At 44.0% G+C, this 23,419-nt stretch overlaps 1 protein-coding gene across 1 annotated transcript in view; it reads right to left on the bottom strand.

The window, feature by feature from the left end:
- LOC126150946 (odorant receptor 13a-like) overlaps positions 1–23,419 on the bottom strand; it is a 199,007-nt gene that overhangs the window by 111,445 nt on the left and 64,143 nt on the right. The window contains exon 3 of the mRNA XM_049915909.1: positions 12,596–12,777. Within this exon, the coding sequence (XP_049771866.1) occupies positions 12,596–12,777 (182 nt within the window). The remainder of the gene's footprint in view (positions 1–12,595; positions 12,778–23,419) is intronic.

The raw sequence follows: 23,419 nt of genomic DNA, 5'->3' as shown, positions 1-23,419 counted from the left end.
TGGCGGGGTCTGAGTGTGGCGCAGAGCTCACGAATCCGTGGACCCAACTTGTCAACAAGGCAGTGTACACACTGGTAGTGTTTCCATAACGGTGTGGGCTGTATTCACGTGGAATGGTCTGGGTTCAGTGGTGCAGATGAAGCGATCACTGACTGGAAATGGTTATTATGGACTTCATGTCCCCAAACATTGAAGGAACTTTTATGGATCGCAATGCGGCATGTCACCGGACAACAGTTGTTCGTAAATGTTTTGAGGAACATTCTGGACAATTCGAGTGCATGATTTGGTCACCCTCATCGCCCGATATGAATCCAATCGAACATTTACAGGGACATAATGGAAAGATCGGTTCGTGCACAAAATTCTGCACCGTAAACGCTTTCGCAATAATGGACGGCTATTGAGGCGCATGACTAAATTATATCTGCAGGCGACTTCCAAGGACTTGCTCAGTCCATGCCACGTCGAGTTGCTACGCCGAGCAAAAGGAGGACCGTCTCCCATGACCTTAATCGCCTCAGTGTACACAGTTCTAGTTTCTCATATTTCTGTTCTGTATAGTGTTATTGTTTTTATATTACACGAAACTTCGTGTGCAAATAAAAAAAAGTTTCTGTATAAAATGCATCTTTGACTATCAGCAGCTTTTATTAAATCTAAATATCAACCGGTTTTAGTCATGAACCGGATAAGGTTTAAACTTGTTTAACCCACCACATTACATTTGTCGTTACTTAAATAACGTGTAGAGCATGTCATGAATATCAATATACGACACAAGGCTTTTAAAACCAACCATACTAAGAGTACACAGAGAAGTACTGAAGAACATTATTTAAGTAACAAATTTAATGTGATTGCTTAAACCATTTTAATTGTTTTCGTGAATATCGTCCATGATTGAAACCGATTGCTATTTTGGTTTAAAATAGGAGCTGCTGATGGTTGAACAAGCATTTTATACGTTACTTGACGGCTGTTGATAGTCAACTTCCAAAAATGTTTAAAAAAATTACTGACTGATGGATTTTTCAACTGGAACCACCAACTAGGTAGAAGCGCCAGGTAGAATCCATCTGAAAAAATCCCTCAAAAATCACCACGCTTTATTATTCAAAAAGGAGGATGCCAACTATTGGGTAGCACGAAACTTTTTAAGAAACGTTATTTTTTTCAGGAAATATAACTTAGACACGTCACTCAAACTGCAGTTGCTGATTGGGCAGTATATAGCGCTACGAACGAGCGAGGTAGCACTCAGCCTTAACATACATGACTAATATTTAATAATACTGACGTTCCAATACCTGTTCGATTATCTCGATCTGGGTTTTTGAACGTTTCCCTGAATCAGGACAATACCAGTATGGTTCATTATACGAAAGCTGTGGCAGTCTACCATTCTACTGTCCAGTACCGGGGAGACTTCTGCGTCGACTGCATGATCGACTCTTCTCTCCCTCGGTAGCGATAAATGAAAGGATAACAAGGCGCATTGAAAATTTATCAGTCTGGTTCTTGAGGTACTTTGGCCTTGTTGTTCGTTACTAGGAAAATAATGAAAACAACTAACGTCTCCAATTCCTGTTTGTTGATTTTAAATGCGATTATGATAGAGTTAAGAGGCAAGCATTGCTTATGACACTAAAAGAACTATTATGTCTTTGTGACAAGGTAATAAGACGAGATAAGCTGACAGTGGACAGGAAGGCAAAAATAAAGGTAAATAACAAAATGACCAAGAGCTTAAGCCTCACAGCTGAACTGAAGGAAAATGATGGCGTCTCTACTGTATCTTACCATCGCATAGGTACAAAAAAAAGGAGAAAAGAGGTATTATAATGACGAAACTTGGGCGGATATGTGCATATTCGAATGATATTGCAATTGTGGCAAGAAATATATGGATGCAGAAGAGAGGAAAAAAGACCCATTCCCAATAAAAATAAGATAAATATATGTTAAGATTCCGTTCTAAGAACAGAACAACACCATTCGACATGAAGACCTCTGACAAATATTTTGAACGTGTTAGCGACTTCATTTATCTCGGTATCCTTTTAACCAATGAAATATGAGACATAGTATGTAAGCTGGAAATAGAGCGTATTTTCCAAAGGAAAGAAGGAAGATTAGGATTTAGCGTCCTGTCGATGACTGGGTCACCAGAGACACACTAAAAGCTATGACTGGGTAAGGACTGGGCAGAAGACGAGTTGTGCCTTTTCAGAGGGACCGCCTCGACATTTAGCGTTCAGACGGCTTAGAGAAACAAGGAAACCCTAACCCTCGATGGCCAGATGTGGATTTGCTCGTTCTTAAAAATTTATAAATAGAAAATCAGTAGTATACTACTCCTTTCCATAACCAATTGTTTCATATGTATCAGACGTTTGGACAGTTGCAGAAACAACCTGGGAGCATTTGAACGCTTGTGAAAAAAATATGGGCCTGTGAGAGAGGCAGATGGCTGGAGAATAAAATGCATCAATGAATTACAGCAACATATACAAGACAAACATGTGGTAAAATTTATCAGAGAATACACTGATAGTGGTAAATGGGAGAGACGGCACGCGACTAGATGCCAAAGGGGATATTAATAGGAAACTATATTCCACCAGTAGGCAATGTTGGCCAAGAGCAAAATGGATGGACACTGTTGGGTAACGCTGCCAAGATGAAACAGAAAAATAGAGAGCAAAGATGTATGGTAACAGGTGGTTGGAGATGCCAAGGCCCACTGAGGGCCCTAATAACATACAAAAAGCGCTAAGAAGTCTTCAGAATAAGCAACAGTGGTTCAGTGTGGTAATTTTTTAAGATATTAGAGAACACGCCTGAAATAGTAGTGGCGATTTTACTATGCATGAGTTTCAAATAAACCGGGTGTGCGTGCTACAATATGTCTTAGCAGCAGACGCGTAATAAAATCACTGGACCTGTTCCTCCATATGGTGGCCAGTTCTGACAGGACATTTTCTGGTTATTGGCAATGTCATGTTTACGTGTATCCTCACATGTCTGCAGTAAGCAAAGGATGATCTCCCTTAAGAAGATGGCTTCAGGCAGTGTTCCATCTCTAACAAAATACTCCTGCATGAGTTTCTGGCGTAGGCTTAACAACTTTCTATGACATCAGTGGAAACTATTCAGATCTTTTTGGAACTGTAATCGGCATAGAAGGGACAGCATAAGTGTTTCTGCAGTCAAGAACGACCACTCAGTAACTGCAAAGCTGGAAAGATGGCTGTTGAAGAATTTTTGGAAACTCTTCGGCAATAAAGTGGACTGTTTTTAGCTTTACATAGTTAAACAATCCCTTAACAGCTATGACACGATTGTGCAACGCATTTAGTGTCATGGTGTCTATCGGACTCCAGGGGATTAGTACTGATTTATAAAAGACTGTCGTACGTTTTTAGTTGTTTATTGAACTTAACTAGTTCCAACATTTATTTTCAAGAATATGGAAGCGAAATAATAGAGAAAAATGGAATTCCAGTCATATCTCGAACTCTGCAATTGAAACTTTCAATTATTAATCCTATGCTATGCCAGTTGGTCATAAACAATCAAGAAACAAAAACGGAAACGATACTGATGGAAAGTTTCAAGGGTAAATTCGCATTTTGATGATAACTTTCAAATTTTGTTAGGGGCAACAATGTTGACCACGTACAGGATGTCCCGAAAAAAAACACTGACAATGCTTAGAATCTTGTGTGGGAAGGCACACTAATTAGTTTTCAAGAACGAGCCCATGTCTGGAAACGTACAGATTGGGCACTGGACAGCATTGAAATCTAAGATGGGTATGCGTTTCACATCACGTCAATAAACCCAACGTGAGTAGTACATCGCACTGTCTTCATTACAAACAGGCTTTGAACTGTGTACCTAATACATCAATGCAGGCCCTACACTGGCGGTGCCGAACTCCACACACATGAGGCAAGACGTGTGGTTGTCGCACGGTAGACTAGGGCAGTAAGGTCCTCCACTATTACAGGTGTGCCAAGTGCCATACTCTTCATACTACCCTACATGACACTTTTATGTGAAACTTGAGACTGTTTGTTACAAAATGACTCATATACCGAGTCTGTAAGTTATCTCAACAAAAATTTCTATATCATTCCAAAGCTGTAAAGTTTTTTTTTTTAACTCACCCCGTATATGTGAGATATATGTGGAATGTGCACAAACGGGTGAAGTTGCAGGTAGAAATCCCCTACCAAATTTGGTAGACATATTGCTTAATATCTGGAAAGAAATACTGTGGAGGGTGAGAACCACCAACCTCCTACTGGGGTGAGGGACTCAGAAGGCTGGAGGAGAGACAGAGAGGGGAAAGGAGGAAACAGATACAGATAGGGAGAGGGGAAGATGGACACAGAGAGAGAGAGAGAAAGAGTGAAGGGATGGGGAGAGATGGGGAGGAGGAAGTGGACAGACAAAGGGAATAGGAGGAGGAGAACAGACGAAGGGAATAGGAGGAGATGGCCAGAGAGAAGAGGGACAGAGCAAGGAGGACGCAATGGGCTAAGAGGGGGGTAGGAGATGGTCAGAGACAGGAAAAAGGAGATAGCAGTGTATGTTTCAGCCAAGATAAGAATCTTATTTGAAGCTTACTGGTATCGGGTTACACATCTGGAATCAGATTACATACTTGGGTCAATTATAATCCCCCTCACTCAGATCTTCAATGCAATGAAATTCTAAATTCAGATTGAAACGTACGAGTTTATCGCAAGGTCAGAGCAGACGCCAGTGGTGGGGTAATTATAGCCAGAAACAACACAATAGTACCTAGTTACACTGGAACAGAACCTAAATTCGAAATCAGCTAATGAAGATATGTGTCAAAAGTGGTTCGAACATGATAATTTGACACTTTTGTAGAAGTCTTTCCTGAGCAATAGTAGGGATACAACTTCTAATTTCAATCTCTCTGGCATGTGAAGAGCCGCGCGGTTAGAGGCGCCTTGTCACTGATTGCATGGCCCCTCCCGCCGGAGGTTCGAGTCCTCTCTCGGGCATGGGTGTGTGTGTGTTGTTCATACCATAAGTTAGCTTAAGTAGTGTGTAGGTCTAGGGGCCGATGACCTCAGCAGTTTGGTCCCTTAGAAATTTACACACATTTTTTGGCATGTCAGGAAAACACAGGAAAAGTCACGGTAATTTTAGAAATTAGCAATTAATAACGTATTGACAATACTAGTGTAACTTTCAGTATTTCTATGTCAAAAATGTTTGTCAAAAATTTGTAAACTTCATCAGCAACAAACGCTAATATAATTTCGAAATGCATCAATTACAGTACGTTAGATTCGTAAACACTGCTTGGTCAAGGACATTGATAGACAAGGTTCCACACAGGTCTCTGAGGCGAACGAAAATTTGACCTCTTATCAAAATAAAATTCTCTATATTATTTATTAAAATACGTAAAAAATTTTTCTACAACAATGCCAAACATACATGGCATTACTGTTGTAACTTAATTGATTTGCAACAGTAAAAGAAAAATACACATAGCTCGTGTATTGGCATTACTTATCTAACTTACAGATCAAGTAAGCCAGGGTGGCAAGATTTTTAAAATCAAAATATGAGACACAAAGTAGAAGCGGAAGTTAGTCGACATTTTGGGACACAAACGAGAAACTGAAATGACTTGAGATTTTGCGGAAACTTTAGTTAATACCATATCTGTATAGCAGATTTGCGGTTATGCTACACTACAAAGATCATTGTACTTTCTTGTTAAAATCGGACCAAAGAGACATCAAAATATCTTGTATTACTATTCGAGTAAATATGTTATTGTTTTGTTGTTGCCACATGCAAATGCAATACATCACATCAACATAATGAGGTCTGTAACGGGGATAGACAATGGTTATTACTTCCATAGGTTGCTCATATCTCTCTCTCAAATTGGAGCCAGCACATATGGGGCCAACACGTTTACTGTTACAGATTCGCACTTTGTTCTGCAACAGGTAAATTTCTTCTCAAGTACCCTCCTGATGATCGCAGAAGTGCAGTTTATTGACCTGAAGAAATGGTTAGTTTTCGTTGCATGGAAAGCTAGTAAACGTTTCTCAGCAGCAAGAAGCTCTTCTTCGTCATTTATATTGGCGCTATTCTCATATTATTTAAGAAAAGACATCATATTCTGGGACGAGTTTTGCTTGAAATAGACAACTTGTATTTCTTCACATTAATGCTCCATTAATGTGTTGCATGACATCACATCAGCTTCCACGGTTGATTGAAAAAGTACTTTTACATAATATGCAAAACAATTTCTCGTTTTGCTGTTGTAGTTTCAGAAATTAAATTCCTTAGTAAATACAAACTTCCGTTTTGGCATTTTTGTGAAAGTTTTGGGATATATCACGTCAAGAAACGTCATCTGTGACTCTGATAGTATAAAACTACACTTCTAAACGTGATGACTTGAAGCAATACGCATAACACAAGGAGAACCAAAGTGACAAACTGCTCACTACGTGAAAACATTAGACAGTACCAACCAAAGAATTTCAAAAATCGTGCCTCGTCCAGTTTGCTGTATAATTCTCTTTACTCTTTGATCGTAACCACCTTTGTTCTCCATTTGGTTATCCTACAAGTTACTTCAAAACATGCTATTTCAAAATATATGGAGAAGGTAACGACACAAGACGTCTGTTCACGCGGAGTTAAGCTGGACTTGGCAATGAATAAAGTGTAATCTTCGTAGCACACTTGAAATAAAACAAAATTGCGTGTATTATGTATTAAAATCCGCAAAGATTTGTCCTAACATGTTAAAAAACACGTACGGCTCTTAAAAATGAGCATGAACAGTCACAAGCGGAAGAAACTTCTTTTTTTATGAGCTTTGTTTTAGACCACACACTGACTGCTTATGCATTTGTTTTACGGTCATGACTATTTAGATGGGTCCAGGATGTATTATACCGTAGTGTTGTAACCTATGTCTCTGTATATCTGACTGTTTTACGGAACAACTATGTTCACAGGTTTTTAAACTTCAGATTTATTATGCTCATTGTTTTATGTCTTTGACTACCTCGCAGGATCAATGAGATTTGTGCCATACTTCTTTTGATGTAACTTACATTTGTTTTCCTTTTTGATGCTTTACGTATTACGCTTTGTTATGTTGTTAGTGTCGTCTGGGAGACCTGACATATATTACGACAGTCGCCTTATTTGCATGCCAATAGTTGGTAACAATTAGTCGCTCTTGCAACTTTGAAATCGGTTCCCCCAAGTTGATGGTAAATAACGTCGTCGATCAAGCAGTATTTTCCCTGACACTGCGTTCTAAGAACAATAAGCAATAACTTGCATGCATTTCTACATGTCGACCTGCATGCCAGTACGTATTTGACATCCAGCTGCTGTTGCAGCTCTCAGATGCTCTTCTGCTGGATGGCGCATATCGATATGACTACGCCGTCTCCAATGGGAACGATTAGCGTCACATAACTGCCATCTTTGCTGCCATAGAATCTACGAGTTTGTGAGAAATCCACACAGATGGCTATTGATGTTCTCACAACAGACTATGTTCGGTTATCTCTTTATATATATTTTTATCACAGACTGACGCAGTGCTGTTCATAGCAGTCACTTTATATAATATAATGCTCCTGTTTCTTCATCTGTTATTAGCTTTCGGGTGATCATTTTGTATGAACTTTATTGTAACAACCGTTTGACGTCCTGTATGCCTGACCAGCTATCGCTGATATAATTCGGTGCGCAGTGGGCGGAAACATCGCGTATTTGAGCAACAGCTGTATTACTCTCTTTGGCAGTTAGCGCCGGTGGAGTCGTAGCGCCTGCTCCGTTCACAACCACAGTTGGCATCATGGGTATAATTTCTTTTTTATTATTTGTTATTTATTATTTGTTATGTAAGATATATTTCATATACTACTAAATCCCTCCAATTCTATTGTATGTACAATATTTTAGTGTGCGGTCTGAAGATGATGTGAAACAGACCGAAACCTGTAGCCTCATAAAAAAAGAAGTTTCTTGCGCTTGTGACTGTTCATGTCCATTTTTAAATAATATATAAACCGCTGTGCTCCAAGAGAAATGTTCTCCAAAATTACATACGGCACTACTGATATACATTACATAACTTGATGAGAGCTAAAGTGAAGCCTTACTTGGATAAAGTCAACTCCTTTTAAATATAAAAAAAATATTTCAAAGTGATTTTCTTGCGCGGATGTGGGCTCTTTTCTTAAGAAAATGTTTCATCTTGCCTATGAAAAATGTAATAAAACGTCAGTGAACTGTAAATTTGGATCAAAGATCACAGAAATCAACCTCTGGCTGAAACAAATCGGAGGAATTGTATTTTCAAATGTTTTATAGGGAGTTTCTCTCAGCAAACTGTACTCTTTTCTATTGTCTCCATCGAACTGAACAGACGTTTTTATGTAAGTCTCTCTGCAGCAAAATTAGTTTTGATTAGTAATTAAATATCTTAAAAACGGTTTCTATTTGTTTCATTTGAAAGGAATTAAGTGGTATATGGTTTATGATTTATTTTTTTTGTAACGTGCGTCTCAGAACAGCTAGCTGGAACTGCGAGTTTAGCAGGTCATGGTAAATAGACACAATGTACCGAATGCAATGCGCGTTCAGCCATTGATTTTATTCTGTTGTAATCAAACCGCGTCCCTGAGATTATCTGCGGATCATTTAATATTGCCTTACGATCATTTTGAGCAAGCACAAATTACATATAATCTGGCCATTGTCTCCGAACTGTGAATCTGCTGCTCTCGCTTCTGTCAGATACAGGCCCCACAGAACTGATGCTGGTGATAAATTACTATGGTTCGTAAATGGTAAAAACTTCACGAGCCAACTTTATTTTGAAATCGATGCATTATTTTTAGATGCGTATCAGATACAATAGAAGGAATGTGTGCCACCATCAACAATGACCGTTGCTCATTGGTACTTTGATTTTCACAAATTCTGCCGTTTTATTCAAATACCGGAGCCAACAACGTGTCATTTTGGCGCCCAACTTGGGACGTCGGATATAAAATTTTGTATTTCTGATGTATGTTGTGTTTGCATTTTCATGTATCCAATCTGCGGGAAGACAAAACTGATGTGAAGATACAGTTGTTGTTTGATGTTAGACAGACTCGTGTCTGAAAGGAAAATTTATTGTCGAATCGACAATGACCTGTGAAGAAAAGGTAAGCTTGCCCGCCTGAGCATGTTCGACAGCTTCTCATAATTCGGATATTTGGTGTACGGCTCATATTCTACAGTTCACCAAAAATCAATTTATTGCTTTGTAATAGTAAAATAATACAAAGCGTTGTTAAAATTGAAGATATACAACATGGCCGCTAAAAGCATTGCATCGGTAAAATGCACTGCTAGCCATTCATCTGTCTTTTAAATGAACGATGGTCTTGTCGTATTAGATTACGAAATACTGTTGCGGCGCCCAAACTTTTAAGCGTACCGTGGAATCAGCCATCAGCCTTCTTTAATTTTGCAAATAATATTGAAACTCATTGGTTGCTTATAATAATATGAGAAAATTCGGGAAACCGGAGAAAAAGGAGATGGATCCCAACACACAAAAGCAAATTACAGTCGATGGCGATATTACACTCTAGCCAACTAAAGAAACTGCATGTCCGGAAGAACAGATGCCATCTTCATATCGTTTAAGGCTAACTGGCTGATGACCTTCTTCAGTGCGGATGCACACGATTCGCCTTGAACTCTCACGGGACTCGGTGGATTGTCTGCCACAAGTAATGGGAATAATGGCAGGGGCACTACGAATGTAGTGTGTGGACTGTCAGATGAGTATGTGGATCTCACGGGGAGCGTGCCGGCGATAAATCCCTACAGTCGCACTGTCCTCTGTGTCCTCCGTGGCTCGTATGGATAGAACGTCTGCCTTGTAAGCAGGAGATCCCGGGTTCGAGTCCCGGTCGGGGCACACGTTTACAACTGTCCCCGTTGATGTATATCAACGCTGTCAGCAGCTCATGGTATTGATTTAATTGTAATTTCAAGTTGTAATGTCTGCAAACATGGTCCCTTGACTGGAATACAAATGAGGAGCTGAAATCCGTAAGGGCCTAACGCACACCGCCATCGATCCCACATTTAAGTGAATATCAGAGAAAGCAGTGATACATACGTCTTTTCGTGAATTTTCATTCATAAAATGTGGACCTACAGTACAGATAAACCTGATTCACCATAAGATTAACACATGTCAGAAGTAGGAATAAGTGTTACAATCTCACAATCGACAATGATGTGCTTCAGACCCTTATGATTCTCATCGCCTCAAATGGATTACTGTACGACAGAAATTCATAACTTAATATTCTATAATTCATCGAGAAACTCACAACTTTAACATATACTGGCGTCCGATCTAATTTTACTATATAGTGAGTGAATTAGCGTATCTGAGGAATGTGCTATCGTCTAACAGGATTTGTGCCGGGGATAGAACTCGGTTGCAGTGTGTTAACACCTGGTGGCATTGACGCAAACTTCTAGTTGAGTGGCAAGTGCATATCGTGAACGGTGCGCGTCTTTTATCAAACCCGTATGAATTTGGCTCCTAAGGCAATTACGTCACGGGAGTTGCGCATGCTCAAAAGCTTCGTAAATCGTGCACAACTGAAGGTGTACTCGCGATCCTGATGCCATGTTTCAGGGAGTCTAGAGGAGCAGTAGCGCGGTTGATTTAAGTGCCGCGTCTCTCACATTGCAGCATCATTGTTACGTTTAACAACATTCAAAGAAAAATAACCAATAAATCCTCAAAGGTGTTGAAAGTTAGGGTGTTCAAGTGGTCTTGTGTTCTTACATAGCAACCGCCACTGGCTACAAACGTACACTCCTGGAAATGGAAAAAAGAACACATTGACACCGGTGTGTCAGACCCACCATACTTGCTCCGGACACTGCGAGAGGGCTGTACAAGCAATGATCACACGCACGGCACAGCGGACACACCAGGAACCGCGGTGTTGGCCGTCGAATGGCGCTAGCTGCGCAGCATTTGTGCACCGCCGCCGTCAGTGTCAGCCAGTTTTCCGTGGTATACGGAGCTCCATCGCAGTCTTTAACACTGGTAACATGCCGCGACAGCGTGGACGTGAACCGTATGTGCAGTTGACGGACTTTGAGCGAGGGCGTATAGTGGGCATGCGGGAGGTCGGGTGGACGTACCGCCGAACTGCTCAACACGTGGGGCGTGAGGTCTCCACAGTACATCGATGTTGTCGCCAGTGGTCGGCGGAAGGTGCACGTGCCCGTCGACCTGGGACCGGACCGCAGCGACGCACGGATGCACGCCAAGACCGTAGGATCCTACGCAGTGCCGTAGGGGACCGCACCGCCACTTCCCAGCAAATTAGGGACACTGTTGCTCCTGGGGTATCGGCGAGGACCATTCGCAACCGTCTCCATGAAGCTGGGCTACGGTCCCGCACACCGTTAAGCCGTCTTCCGCTCACGCCCCAACATCGTGCAGCCCGCCTCCAGTGGTGTCGCGACAGGCGTGAATGGAGGGACGAATGGAGATGTGTCGTCTTCAGCGATGACAGTCGCTTCTGCCTTGGTGCCAATGATGGTCGTATGCGTGTTTGGCGCCGTGCAGGTGAGCGCCACAATCAGGACTGCATACGACCGAGGCACACAGGGCCAACACCCGGCATCATGGTGTGGGGAGCGATCTCCTACACTGGCCGTACACCACTGGTGATCGTCGAGGGGACACTGAATAGTGCACGGTACATCCAAACCGTCATCGAACCCATCGTTCTACCATTCCTAGACCGGCAAGGGAACTTGCTGTTCCAACAGGACAATGCACGTCCGCAAGTATCCCGTGCCACCCAACGTGCTCTAGAAGGTGTAAGTCAACTACCCTGGCCAGCAAGATCTTCGGATCTGTCTCCCATTGAGCATGTTTGGGACTGGATGAAGCGTCGTCTCACGCGGTCTGCACGTCCAGCACGAACGCTGGTCCAACTGAGGCGGCAGGTGGAAATGGCATGGCAAGCCGTTCCATAGGACTACATCCAGCATCTCTACGATCGTCTCCATGGGAGGATAGCAGCCTGCATTGCTGCGAAAGGTGGATATACACTGTACTAGTGCCGACATTGTGCATGCTCTGTTGCCTGTGTCTATGAGCCTGTGGTTCTGTCAGTGTGATCATGTGATGTATCTGACCCCAGGAATGTGTCAATAAAGTTTCCCCTTCCTGGGACAATGAATTCACAGTGTTCTTATTTCAATTTCCAGGAGTGTATGTTCGCCTTGGTACTCCGTCATTTGTCTGAAGCCATTAATGGGGATCACTGCAAAACTAAACCAGGACGGCAGGAAATGCCTCTGAACACTTGGGCACCTGTTTGGTCCAACTGGACGACACACAGTCATACTGATGGGAGGGGCACACACACACACACACACACACACACACACACACACACAGTTGGCGAGACATGCAGCTTCACTCCACAACGCCCGTGACGCTGCTCACCGCAGCAGTCGCTCGTGGAACTGGACGCAGTAGGCGAGGGCGGCCTCCATGGTGGGCACCTCCGGCTGGCCAGCGCCGCGGCGGCCCACGGCCAGCCTCCCGGAGCAGCGCACCATGTCCGACAGCACGGCGAACTGGCCCGACGACAGGTGGATCATGGTCGCCATCAGCATGTCTGTCGTCTGAAAGCCACACGACGATCCTCTCCATCTGGCTGCACTATGGTACTGGTTTATTTAAGCATTAACTACTACTCGTCTGGACATTCTACACCAGTGGTGTAGAATGCTCAGGAGCCGTTACAGACATTGCGGACCGGCATCTCTGGGCGGGTATGTAGCAGTCTTATTATTAAGGGGCTCCGGAACGCCCTATACTTGCAATGTTAAAATAACGCTTATAAATTACATCTTTCCTCACAAAGTATTTGAGGTAGGAAGTTGAACTTTTTACAGATTATTTATTGGAATATGGGCTACAACTTAACACAGGGATTTTACAAAATTTTAGTTCAGTTATTAAAGATGGTTTTTTTTCAATTGTAATGAAAATTCACAACATTTTTTTGCAATTTTTTATTTATATATTCAAAAATATACAGTTTTTTTGGAAAAAGGCTGTGTTAAATTATGCAGAAGGTACTGTGTAACATTTACTGAAAGTTTGAAACAAATATGTTTGGAAGATCCTTAGAAAACATGTAATTAGTATGAGAAAATAAAAGTTTTGGGAATCGAGCGACAAAGATTGGATTAACTTTTCAGTGCATTCGAGGTCCATAGGATGGATTATCTTCATCCTCTGCAAACTCCTCCTCCAGCTTCCTCTTGTTCCTCCTCCTGTTTACTCTTGCTTGTATTTCTAGACTCTTTACAGCCCTGTCTGCAGCCCGAAGGCGTTCCTTGTCTAAAGCAAGCATCGCTCGTACCATGTTAGAACCTATCTTCATTCCCATATTTCTAAATACCTTGCACCTTACAATGTTGCCATCATTGAAAGTCACAACAACAACTTTACTTTTACTCATTATTATACTTCAACAAAACAGAGACTGAAGAAACAGAATTAATTACGAATATTTTCGAGATAACGACAGAGTAAATAAACATGAAACAATCGACAATCACACCAGCGATATATATTGAACCATCACAGGTTAGCCACAACACATACTTTATCTCACATCACTAAAATGTACCTGATGAACACGGACGTTAATAATAACACCATTTGACAGCAGTTTAACAGCGCCACTGTGGGTCACGCCCATGTAGAACACATTTCAAAAAAAAAAAATTAAAAATAGTTGTAGTCTTCGGAATTGAATAAATTATATATCTATTAAAAGGTAATAGTCTGCAGATTCAGAAAACGCAAAAAAGTAAAAATTGAACTTTTCATGATTTTGAGCCTTTCCGGAGCCCCTTAACTGGTAACCTACAGAAATTCATATTTTATAAGCCCCCTATACACTAGCTATGGTAGGGGTGTGGTAAGTTAGATGCCGGCCCCCAAGTATTGATGGTTAAATTCGGCACAATTCGGAACACTTCGCGTCGACCGTTCAATATTTCAGATTGCTGCCACATTCAGCGGCCCCGAAGTTGTGACTCTATAATCGCCTGAAGAGGTGTTGTTGGCCTGTCTGTAGGAACGACTGATTAATTTCTTCATTTGTGTGCACATAGTGTCCGTACTTGCTTTATAATTCTTGAGGGTCTTTTTGCCGGCCGCGGTGGCCGTGCGGTTCTAGGCGCTTCAGTGCGGAACCGCGGGACTGCTACGGTCGCAGGTTCTAAGTTCTAGGGGACTCGTGACCTAAGATGTTAAGTCCCATAGTGCTCAGAGCCATTTGAACCATTTGAGGGTCTTTTTGTTCTGTCATTGCAACTACAAAAATGCGAGATTGTTTTTTCACAAGACGCGTTTCGCTTTCCTGAGGTAAAGCATCGTCAGTGGTGGTGATTTTAGGTTGATTTCTCGCTTACTTCGGGAAATGCCGTCTGCTAGCACATCGTTGTTTTTCTGCGCTAGACACTGATAATTTCGGTCTAATTTTTAGTTGTTCTGCAGCACTATGCATTATGATGTTTTTCGCAACACACTTTTATGCACACCACTGTATTCTGTTCGTTTTTATACTTCTAAGTATGTGTTGTGGTTTGTGTTTTGCATTGTTGCCGACATAACCTTTCCACTACTTTGCCTAGAACTTCTTTATTAGATTATTGTATGTGTGTAATTCTATTTAATTGTGTTACTGTGGGCCGGCCACTGTGGCCGAGCGGTTCTAGACGCTTCAGTCTGGAAACGCGCGACCGCTGCGATCGCAGGTTCGAATCCTGCCTCGGGCATGAATGTGTGTGATGTCCTTAGGTTAATTAGGTTTAACTAGTTCTAAGTTCTAGGGGACTGATGACCTCAGATGTTAAGTCCCATAGTGCTCAGAGCCATTTGAACCATTTTTTTTGTGTGTTACTGTGTATTTATGTACTGTGTAACAGTAGGGAAGGAATAGCGATGGAGGTATTTCTTTTTATTGTTTTTTTTAGGGGAGGGAGAAGCCATGATGAGTAAGTATACGTGTCTTTCGAACAATGATTGTTATGCTCATTAAAGACCACAACAAAAGCACAGCACCTTCCTAACCGGAAGAAAACATGTGCGGTAATAGCTTTAAGTGTGAAAGGAAAGTTTAAAAGAAAGGGGAAAACGTTTGGACTTAAACAGTGTGCAAAACTGGTTTCATTTCGTAAAATCTGAACATGAATTTTATAAACAGAACAAACATTTACAGGAAGTATATGTGCCAAAATGAAACTCGTAAAAGTGTGAAAGAAAAACTATTCGAGAACTTTAGAACTTTTTGTGGGAGTCGCTGCACTATTACTGAGAGAGATCTACTACAGTGGGCTCTCTGAATTGCAAGTGCGATGAACATTACTGATTTCCAGGGTTCTTCGATCTGGATTCAGGAAATTATGCGGAAAAGAAGGTTTCAAAATTGCGAAGTTTACTTCAGGTAAACGTGTTGAGGAGATGCCATTAAGAAGTAATACTATAGAAAAATTCATAGTTCACGTGAAGACGAGGCTTCTTGTTATCCCCTAAAAGATCCGTATAATGCCAGTCATACAGGTTTCGTGCACACCGTAACTTATCATTCGAGAAAAAAAAAGAGACGTTTGTGCGGTCGATGAACATTATGACACATTCGCATACAACAACGCCAGCGATTAGTACCAGTGGATTAATGTTTCCACAATTTTATCTCTGTGTTCACAAACATCCAGGAAAATTAGGACAAAAGATTTAAAAAAAAGGTTGTTTACTTGCAAAAGTTTTTTAATCGACGTCACAAGATCTTGGAAAAATACGAGACAATAATTTTCAGTGTTTCATCCGAATCGTCTTGGAAATTTGTGGTAAGTTCTTATGGGACCAAATTACTGAGGTCATCGGTCCCTAAGCTTACATACTACTCAATCTAACTGAAACTAACTTACGCTAAGGATAACACACACACCGTTGCCCGGGTGAGGACTCGAACCTCCGACGGGGGGAGCTACGCGGACCGTGACAAGGCGCCCGAGACCGCACGGCTACCCCGCACAGCGAATCCTTCTCTTACCATCTGCAGAGAAAAATTCATTAGTTCTATCGGACTCTTGGACTGAACATAACGACACATCTGCCATTAAGCAGGTTGACGGAATGACTGTTAATACAGTTCGAATTTCACTCGGAACTAATAGCGTGATTCAACCTCTCGATAAAAATATTTTTCAACAGTGTAAAGCATTTTTCAGATAACTGACGGATAATATAATTTCCGATAGCTCTTTGTCATTTCAGGGTTATCAGTTGAACATTAATGTTAAACTCCAGGCGTCTCTGCATTGTCTGTTTGCATCACCAGATTTTACGAATTTGATCAAGTATTCTTGGCACGCAGCACAATAGTGCGTAGAATTACGGCCAGGACCATTTCTTACTCCATTCCTGTTCTGTATAAATAAAACTAGAAATCACTATTAAATGTGTGAATGCAAATTACAATAAGAACTGTGCCATAAGAATTGTTATAAAATATTTAAAGTCATCAAATTAAAGTCCCGATTGATGGACGTCGCCTGCCATGATTTTATTTCCTCTGCTAGCCACTCATGTAAAAATAACATCTCCAACAGTTTAGCGGGCGATGTGAACTGCAACCTATTCAAAAATTAATGAAGTTGGAAGCTTTTCTTAAGGTTTCAGTGGTTAAAATTAACCTGTGTGCGCTTCGGACTGTTTACTACGCTGCGCGGTACGTGGTCCTGTCGTGGCTACCTCTGCTTTTTCGACGCTTCGAGCGCTAGGCAGGAAGGGCTGTACAGATAGCTGCTGTAGCTAAATTAAACATTTAGAAAAAATCTTGCAGCGCGCCTTAGTCGCCAAAATTTTGACAGTGCTTTTCCTTCGGTATTTTGGATCATTACCCTATGAGTTTTGGTAGACAAAAACACTACGTACACTGCCTGATAAAAAATTTGCGGGCAGCTCTATGTACTGCGAAATTGACCACTAGATGTCACGAGAGGCGGACCGCACCAGTATAAAAGGAAGTGTGGACTACTGTTAGTCGCCCCTCTAACGTCTGTCCGTAACTACCGCCATCCCGACTGGGATGTCTATCGGAAATACTTCGCCTTACAGGTCGAAAGCCACCCCCTCACCTTTCACCATCATGCTGACATCATCCATGCCTGTTCCTTCCTTCAGAAGACCATCACTGACGCTGTGGAGGCCCATGTCCCTACCAAACTCATCCACCCTCACTGCCCTACGCTTCCTCCACAGGCCGTCCTCCTTCTGCGTGAATCCCACTGGCTCTACCGCTGGGATACACTCATTCGCCACCGGAAATTACAGTCACACATCTGGAACCTCCTTACAGCAAAGAAACGCCAGGACTGGTGCCAGACATGCACACGCCTCAACTCCATCCTCCCTGTCAACTCCTCCACGTACTGATCAGCCTTCCACCGCCTTACTAGTAGACATCCCACCCCGCATTACCCTATCCTCCATGACGATCGACCTTTTCCTGACAGTCTCAGTAAGGCTAACCATTTTGCTTCCCACCTCTCTGAGGTCTTCTCCATTCCTGACGATCCCCATTTTGATTATTCCTTCTTCCCCACCGTCCTTGACCGCACTGATTCCTCTGTTCCACCACTCGCCCCTAGCTTCCAGTACTTGGATCAGTTACCCCTCTCAGACATCAACATTCCTATCACTGCACCCGACATCACACTCGTCCTCTGCTCCAAACGCAATACCGCCCCTGGCCATGATGGCGTCACCTACTGCCACCTCAAGGAATCCCCCCCATCCTTCTTGGCTGTCCTTGCTACCCTGTACAATGTCCTCCTCTCCACTGGATTTTATCCTGACCTGTGGAAGACTTCCTGTGTCCTACTGTTCCCTAAATCCTACAAACCCCCTCTGATACCTCTTCCTATCATCCTATCTGCCTCACCTCTGTGTTCAGTAAGGTCTTCGAGACCATCCCCTCTCACCGTATTCACCGCCACTTTAACCAGCACCACCTCCTTCCCCTTACCCAGTGTGGCTTCCAGCCTTCCTTCTCAGCCGACGACCTGCTCCTTAACCTTACCAATATTCTTTCCCTCCAGCTTAACTCCCGTCGCTCCACTATCTTTGTTTCCCTTCACCTCTAGAACACCTACGACCATGTCTGGCATCCCAGGCCCCTCTTCAAACTCCAGACCAATGCTCTCCCTAGAAACTTCCTCTGTCTCATTGCTTCTTTCCTGTCGTCCATCCTATGTGACTATCCACAATTCCCATACTTTCTATCCCTCTGCAGGCATGCCCCAAGGCTCTGTCCTTTCCCCTCTCCTCTATCTCCTGTAAACTGCTGATATGCCCAAACCTCCACTGCCTGTTCATCTCCTCCAATTTGCTGATGACACTGCCTTCTTAGCCCTTTATCCTACCCTTCAACGGTCCCAACGTACTCTCCAAACCCATACTGACCAATTCACCGCTTGGTGCAACCAGTGGTTCCTCCGTATCAACCCCTCCAAGACCCAGGCGATCATCATAGGCCGCACCACCTGCTCTTTCCGTCTCCATGATTTCTACCTCACCATTTATGGCCATCCTATCCACTTCACTCCTCCCCTCAAATACCTTGGCCTCACCCTCGACTGCCACCTCACCTGGACTCCCCATCGACTTACCATCCAACACAAAGGTCACAACAGACTGAAACTCCTGTCCGGCCGCACAAGGGGTCTGCAACCTTTCACCATCCTTCACACCTACAAATCCTGGATCCGCCCCACCCTTTGTCATGTGTTGCTTGGATTTCTGACCCTCCCAGGTTCTATAAATCCTTCCAAATCGAATGCCATGCATTCCGCCTCGCCTTCTGCATCTGCCTTCTGTCCCCCACGTGCATCCTCTATGACCTCAGCCCCTTCCCCCACCTTCTCCTATTCCTTGAACACATCTGCTCCCTATATATTATCCACTGCCTTGATCGCCCTTACCTCCTGGTGTCTCCCTTCCTCTCCATCCCCAGCCCATTGCCGCACTTTTACCATTGTGTCCCACCCTCTCTCCATCTCCACACCCTCCACCTCCTTTCCCAATGCAACTTCCACCATCTACCCCTTCCAGATGATGAGCTTCGACCTGACATCCACCCTTCCTACCAACTCTAACCCCACCTTCCTCCTGCCTCCTCCTCAGGGTTCCCTCTCCTCCCCCTCCGGTCTCCTGAGCAGCTTTCCCCTCCTACTCTCCTCTCCCTCTCTTGTGCTCCTCTTCAGTGTCTCTGCACTCCCTCCTGCCTTCCCTCTTCATCTCCTGTCCGACCTGTCTCCTGCCTCTTGGTGTACCCGCTGACGTCCCTACTCTTTTTATCCCGCCCCCTCCCCTGCTGCACCTTGCTCTCCCCTCCTTTTCCATCCTCTCAGGCCTCTCCCTCGGCAGGTTCCACCTGGCAGTTTTATTCTTCGTTGTGTGTGCTTCAAGTGGGTCTAAAATGTGTTGTTCTGGAGTGTTTTTCATACTGTGGCCAACTTTTAACCTGTGCATGTGACTTCAGTGTCTTTTTGTGTGTTCTACGAATCGCCAACTGTCTTTTTTATGTCGATTTTTTTAATTGTCCCCCTATGAACGTACCCATGTCAGTTTATTTTTACCTTAAATATCTCCCCTTACTGTGTTTTTATGTCCCCCATTTTTATCACCTTCCTATGTATAATTTTCTTCTTGTATTAGCTGTCATGTTACTTGGCTGAAGGGCGGCGGATTGTGCCGCTGACAGCCCTCCCCTGCCCATATTGAGTAGGGGAATGAAATCACAATAAAGAAAAAAAACTGTGTTGTCAGCAGGGAAGCAGCAATGGTAGAGCGGGTCGGTCTTGTCCCAGGAGCTACGCTGCTGAGCTGAAGAATTGCGGCAAGACCTCTGGGAAACAAAGATGGACGAAATATTTCTCTAGACTAGGGAAGAGAGGCAACCTGTCAGGGCACTTTGCTAATCGAGACCACCAAAAAGATCAATACGCGGCACCGATGGCCTCATATACGACTCTCCTAGCCAAGCTAAATTGTATGCCGACATATATGAACACCATATGACAGCTCCTCCCGCACAGGATACAGAGGACGGAAGGGAAGAGGACCGTATCCGGCAGCGAACCGCCGACTTCAGCCAACTCCCCACTCAAAAGAGGCCTGTTCTTAGCAATCCCACTGAAGTTAGAAAACTCATCAGAAGGACGCACAACTCGGCGTCTGGCAAGGACTCTGTGACAAACGCAGATCTTAAGCATCTTCTGAGAAAGGTCAACGTCCTCCTATCTCAAATTATCAACAGCTGGTTACCCAACGGCTACTTCCCTGCAGACTGGAAGACGATGAAGACGATCCCTATTCCCAAAAGAAGAAAAATTCCAACACAGCTATCGCCCGATTAGTCTGTTGCCCATACTCGGCAAAATATTGAAACGGGTGCTACCACAGCGTCTCAAAGACTATATGGAAGAAAATAACATCATCCGCCACGAACAGTTTGGCTTCCAGCCACGGTTATCGGCGGAGCTTCAGCTGCTTCGAATTGCAGAGTCCATACAACAATATCTGAATAGACGGAACTCCACAGTTGGACTTTTCATTGATATCGAAAAGGCATATGATCTGGTGTGGCGTGACAAGCTTATAGTCAAACTAGTCGATCAAACCCGTCTCCTCGACTGTTACATCAAGCTGATTGATAGCTTTCTGCAGGACAGGCGTCTGTTTGCACAAACAGATGGGGAGAAATCATCACTGAAAATGGACTCAATTGGCATATCACAGGGAGCGGTGATATCGCCATGCCTGTTTTATTTGTATATTAACGACATTCCCACCGTTCAACAGGTCACCGCCAGTCTGTACGTCGATGACATGGCCTTCCCAGCCTCTGGAAGGAACATCGAACAACTTGTCAACAGGATGCGCCAACAATTTTTCGTCACCGAACAATGGTCAAAGAGCAATAAAAATCACCGTAAACCCTGTGAAAACTGCAGCAATATTGTTTACGAAGAAACGATCGGAACCGAGGACGCGACTTGCCACCATGGACAGCCAATGCCCTGTACTACGACGACGAAATACTTGGGAGTGGTACTGGATAAAGGAATGACTTTTACCCCACACATACGAGATAGGAAATTGAATACAATGAAGACGGTCTGGGGACTCATGCCGTTTTTCACGAGCAGGAATCTAAACCCGTAAACGAAATTAAAACTTTATAGAGCAACGGTACTACCCTCCGTGCTGTACGGCTCGACGTCTTGGGGAACAACATGTGACTCTAATATACGCAATATGCAACCACTATAAAACAGGTTTCTGCAATGGAGCCTAGGCGCCCAAGATGGGCCAGGACGAGAGAAATACACGAGCTGCCTGGAGAAAAATACGTCGCTGATAAGACAGAAGACCAGGCATCTCGTCTTTTTCACAAATTAGACAAGCATCCGGCAAATGTCCGCCGACTTGAGAATGGAGGCCAGGCCCTGCCACGACACTGGCACAAATACAAGGTGCCTCGAGTTGTTATTGCACCCCCACAGGGCCATCAAAGATGATGTAATCTTCAGTTATTCAGTATTTTACATGTAAATACGAGGATTGGAACTTAAATAGTTGCAACTATTTATTCACAACCGATACAAAAGAGTTACATGTTTGCATCTGTTACTGTCCTTCAAAGTAGTCACCAGCGTTGTTTAGAACCCGTCGCCAGCGATGCGGAAGGCGTAGTATACCGTTAGCAGAGCCTGTTCTGTTCATGGTGCGAATGGAGCGGTCTACTGCCTGTCGAATCTCTGGAACAGTTGTGAAGCGAATGCCACGGTTTCTTCATCTTCGGAATCAAATAAAAGTCACAAGGACTTAAGTCCTGGATGGTACAGCACTTCCTAGTCCCATTGACCGAACAGAGCAGCCACAGGTGCGCTGTATGCGCCCGCGCATTGTCGTGCAAAATGATGGTTGGGTTGCGCAGAAAGTGTCGCCGCTTCTTTCACAAAGCATTATGGCTCGCCGCGAAATTCGAAAGTGAGTCAGAGCCCCAGTATGGTGAAAGTTATGGTGATTCTCGTGTCCTACTGTGATGGTGTTATCCTAACGCATTACGTTTCTCCAGAGCAGACCGTCATTGCACAGTATTACTGTTCGTTTTTGGAGCATCACCTGCGACCAGCTTTGCGAAAGAAACGGCGACACTTCCTGCGCAACTCACCCATCATTTTGCACGGCAATGCGCGGGAGCATACAGCGCAAGCTGTGGCTGCTCTTTTCGGTCGATGGGACTGGGAAGTACTGTACCATCCACCATACTCCCTGGACTTACGTCCTTGTGACTTTGATTTGATTCCGAAGATGAAGGAATGACTTCGTGGCATTCACTTCAGAACTGTCCCAGAGATTCGACAGCCAGTAGACCGCTCCATTCGCACCATCTACAGAACAGGCCCTGCTAACGGTATACTACGCCTTCCACATCGCTGGCAACGGGTTCTACACAACGCTGGTGACTACTTTGAAGGACATTAACAGGTGCAAACATTTATCTCTTTTGTATCGGTTGTGAATAAACATTTGCCACTATTGGAGTTCCAACCCTCGTAGTTACTTCTATCAGTTGTACAACTACAAAACCAACACCCTCAAAGGACACAAGGACCCACAGAGAGCCCAAATCCCTTTGCAGGCGAATACACAATAAAGTGAAACTACACTCCTGGAAATGGAAAAAAGAACACATTGACACCGGTGTGTCAGACCCACCATACTTGCTCCGGACACTGCGAGAGGGCTGTACAAGCAATGATCACACGCACGGCACAGCGGACACACCAGGAACCGCGGTGTTGGCCGTCGAATGGCGCTAGCTGCGCAGCATTTGTGCACCGCCGCCGTCAGTGTCAGCCAGTTTGCCGTGGCATACGGAGCTCCATCGCAGTCTTTAACACTGGTAGCATGCCGCGACAGCGTGGACGTGAACCGTATGTGCAGTTGACGGACTTTGAGCGAGGGCGTATAGTGGGCATGCGGGAGGCCGGGTGGACGTACCACCGAATTGCTCAACACGTGGGGCGTGAGGTCTCCACAGTACATCGATGTTGTCGCCAGTGGTCGGCGGTAGGTGCACGTGCCCGTCGACCTGGGACCGGACCGCAGCGACGCACGGATGCACGCCAAGACCGTAGGATCCTACGCAGTGCCGTAGGGGACCGCACCGCC

Source organism: Schistocerca cancellata, chromosome 2 (genome assembly GCF_023864275.1).
Source record: "Schistocerca cancellata isolate TAMUIC-IGC-003103 chromosome 2, iqSchCanc2.1, whole genome shotgun sequence".
In the NCBI taxonomy this organism is placed as follows: Eukaryota; Metazoa; Arthropoda; class Insecta; order Orthoptera; family Acrididae; genus Schistocerca; species Schistocerca cancellata.
The sequence above is the reverse complement of the archived record's forward strand: the minus strand, read 5'-3'. Positions and strand labels throughout refer to the sequence as shown.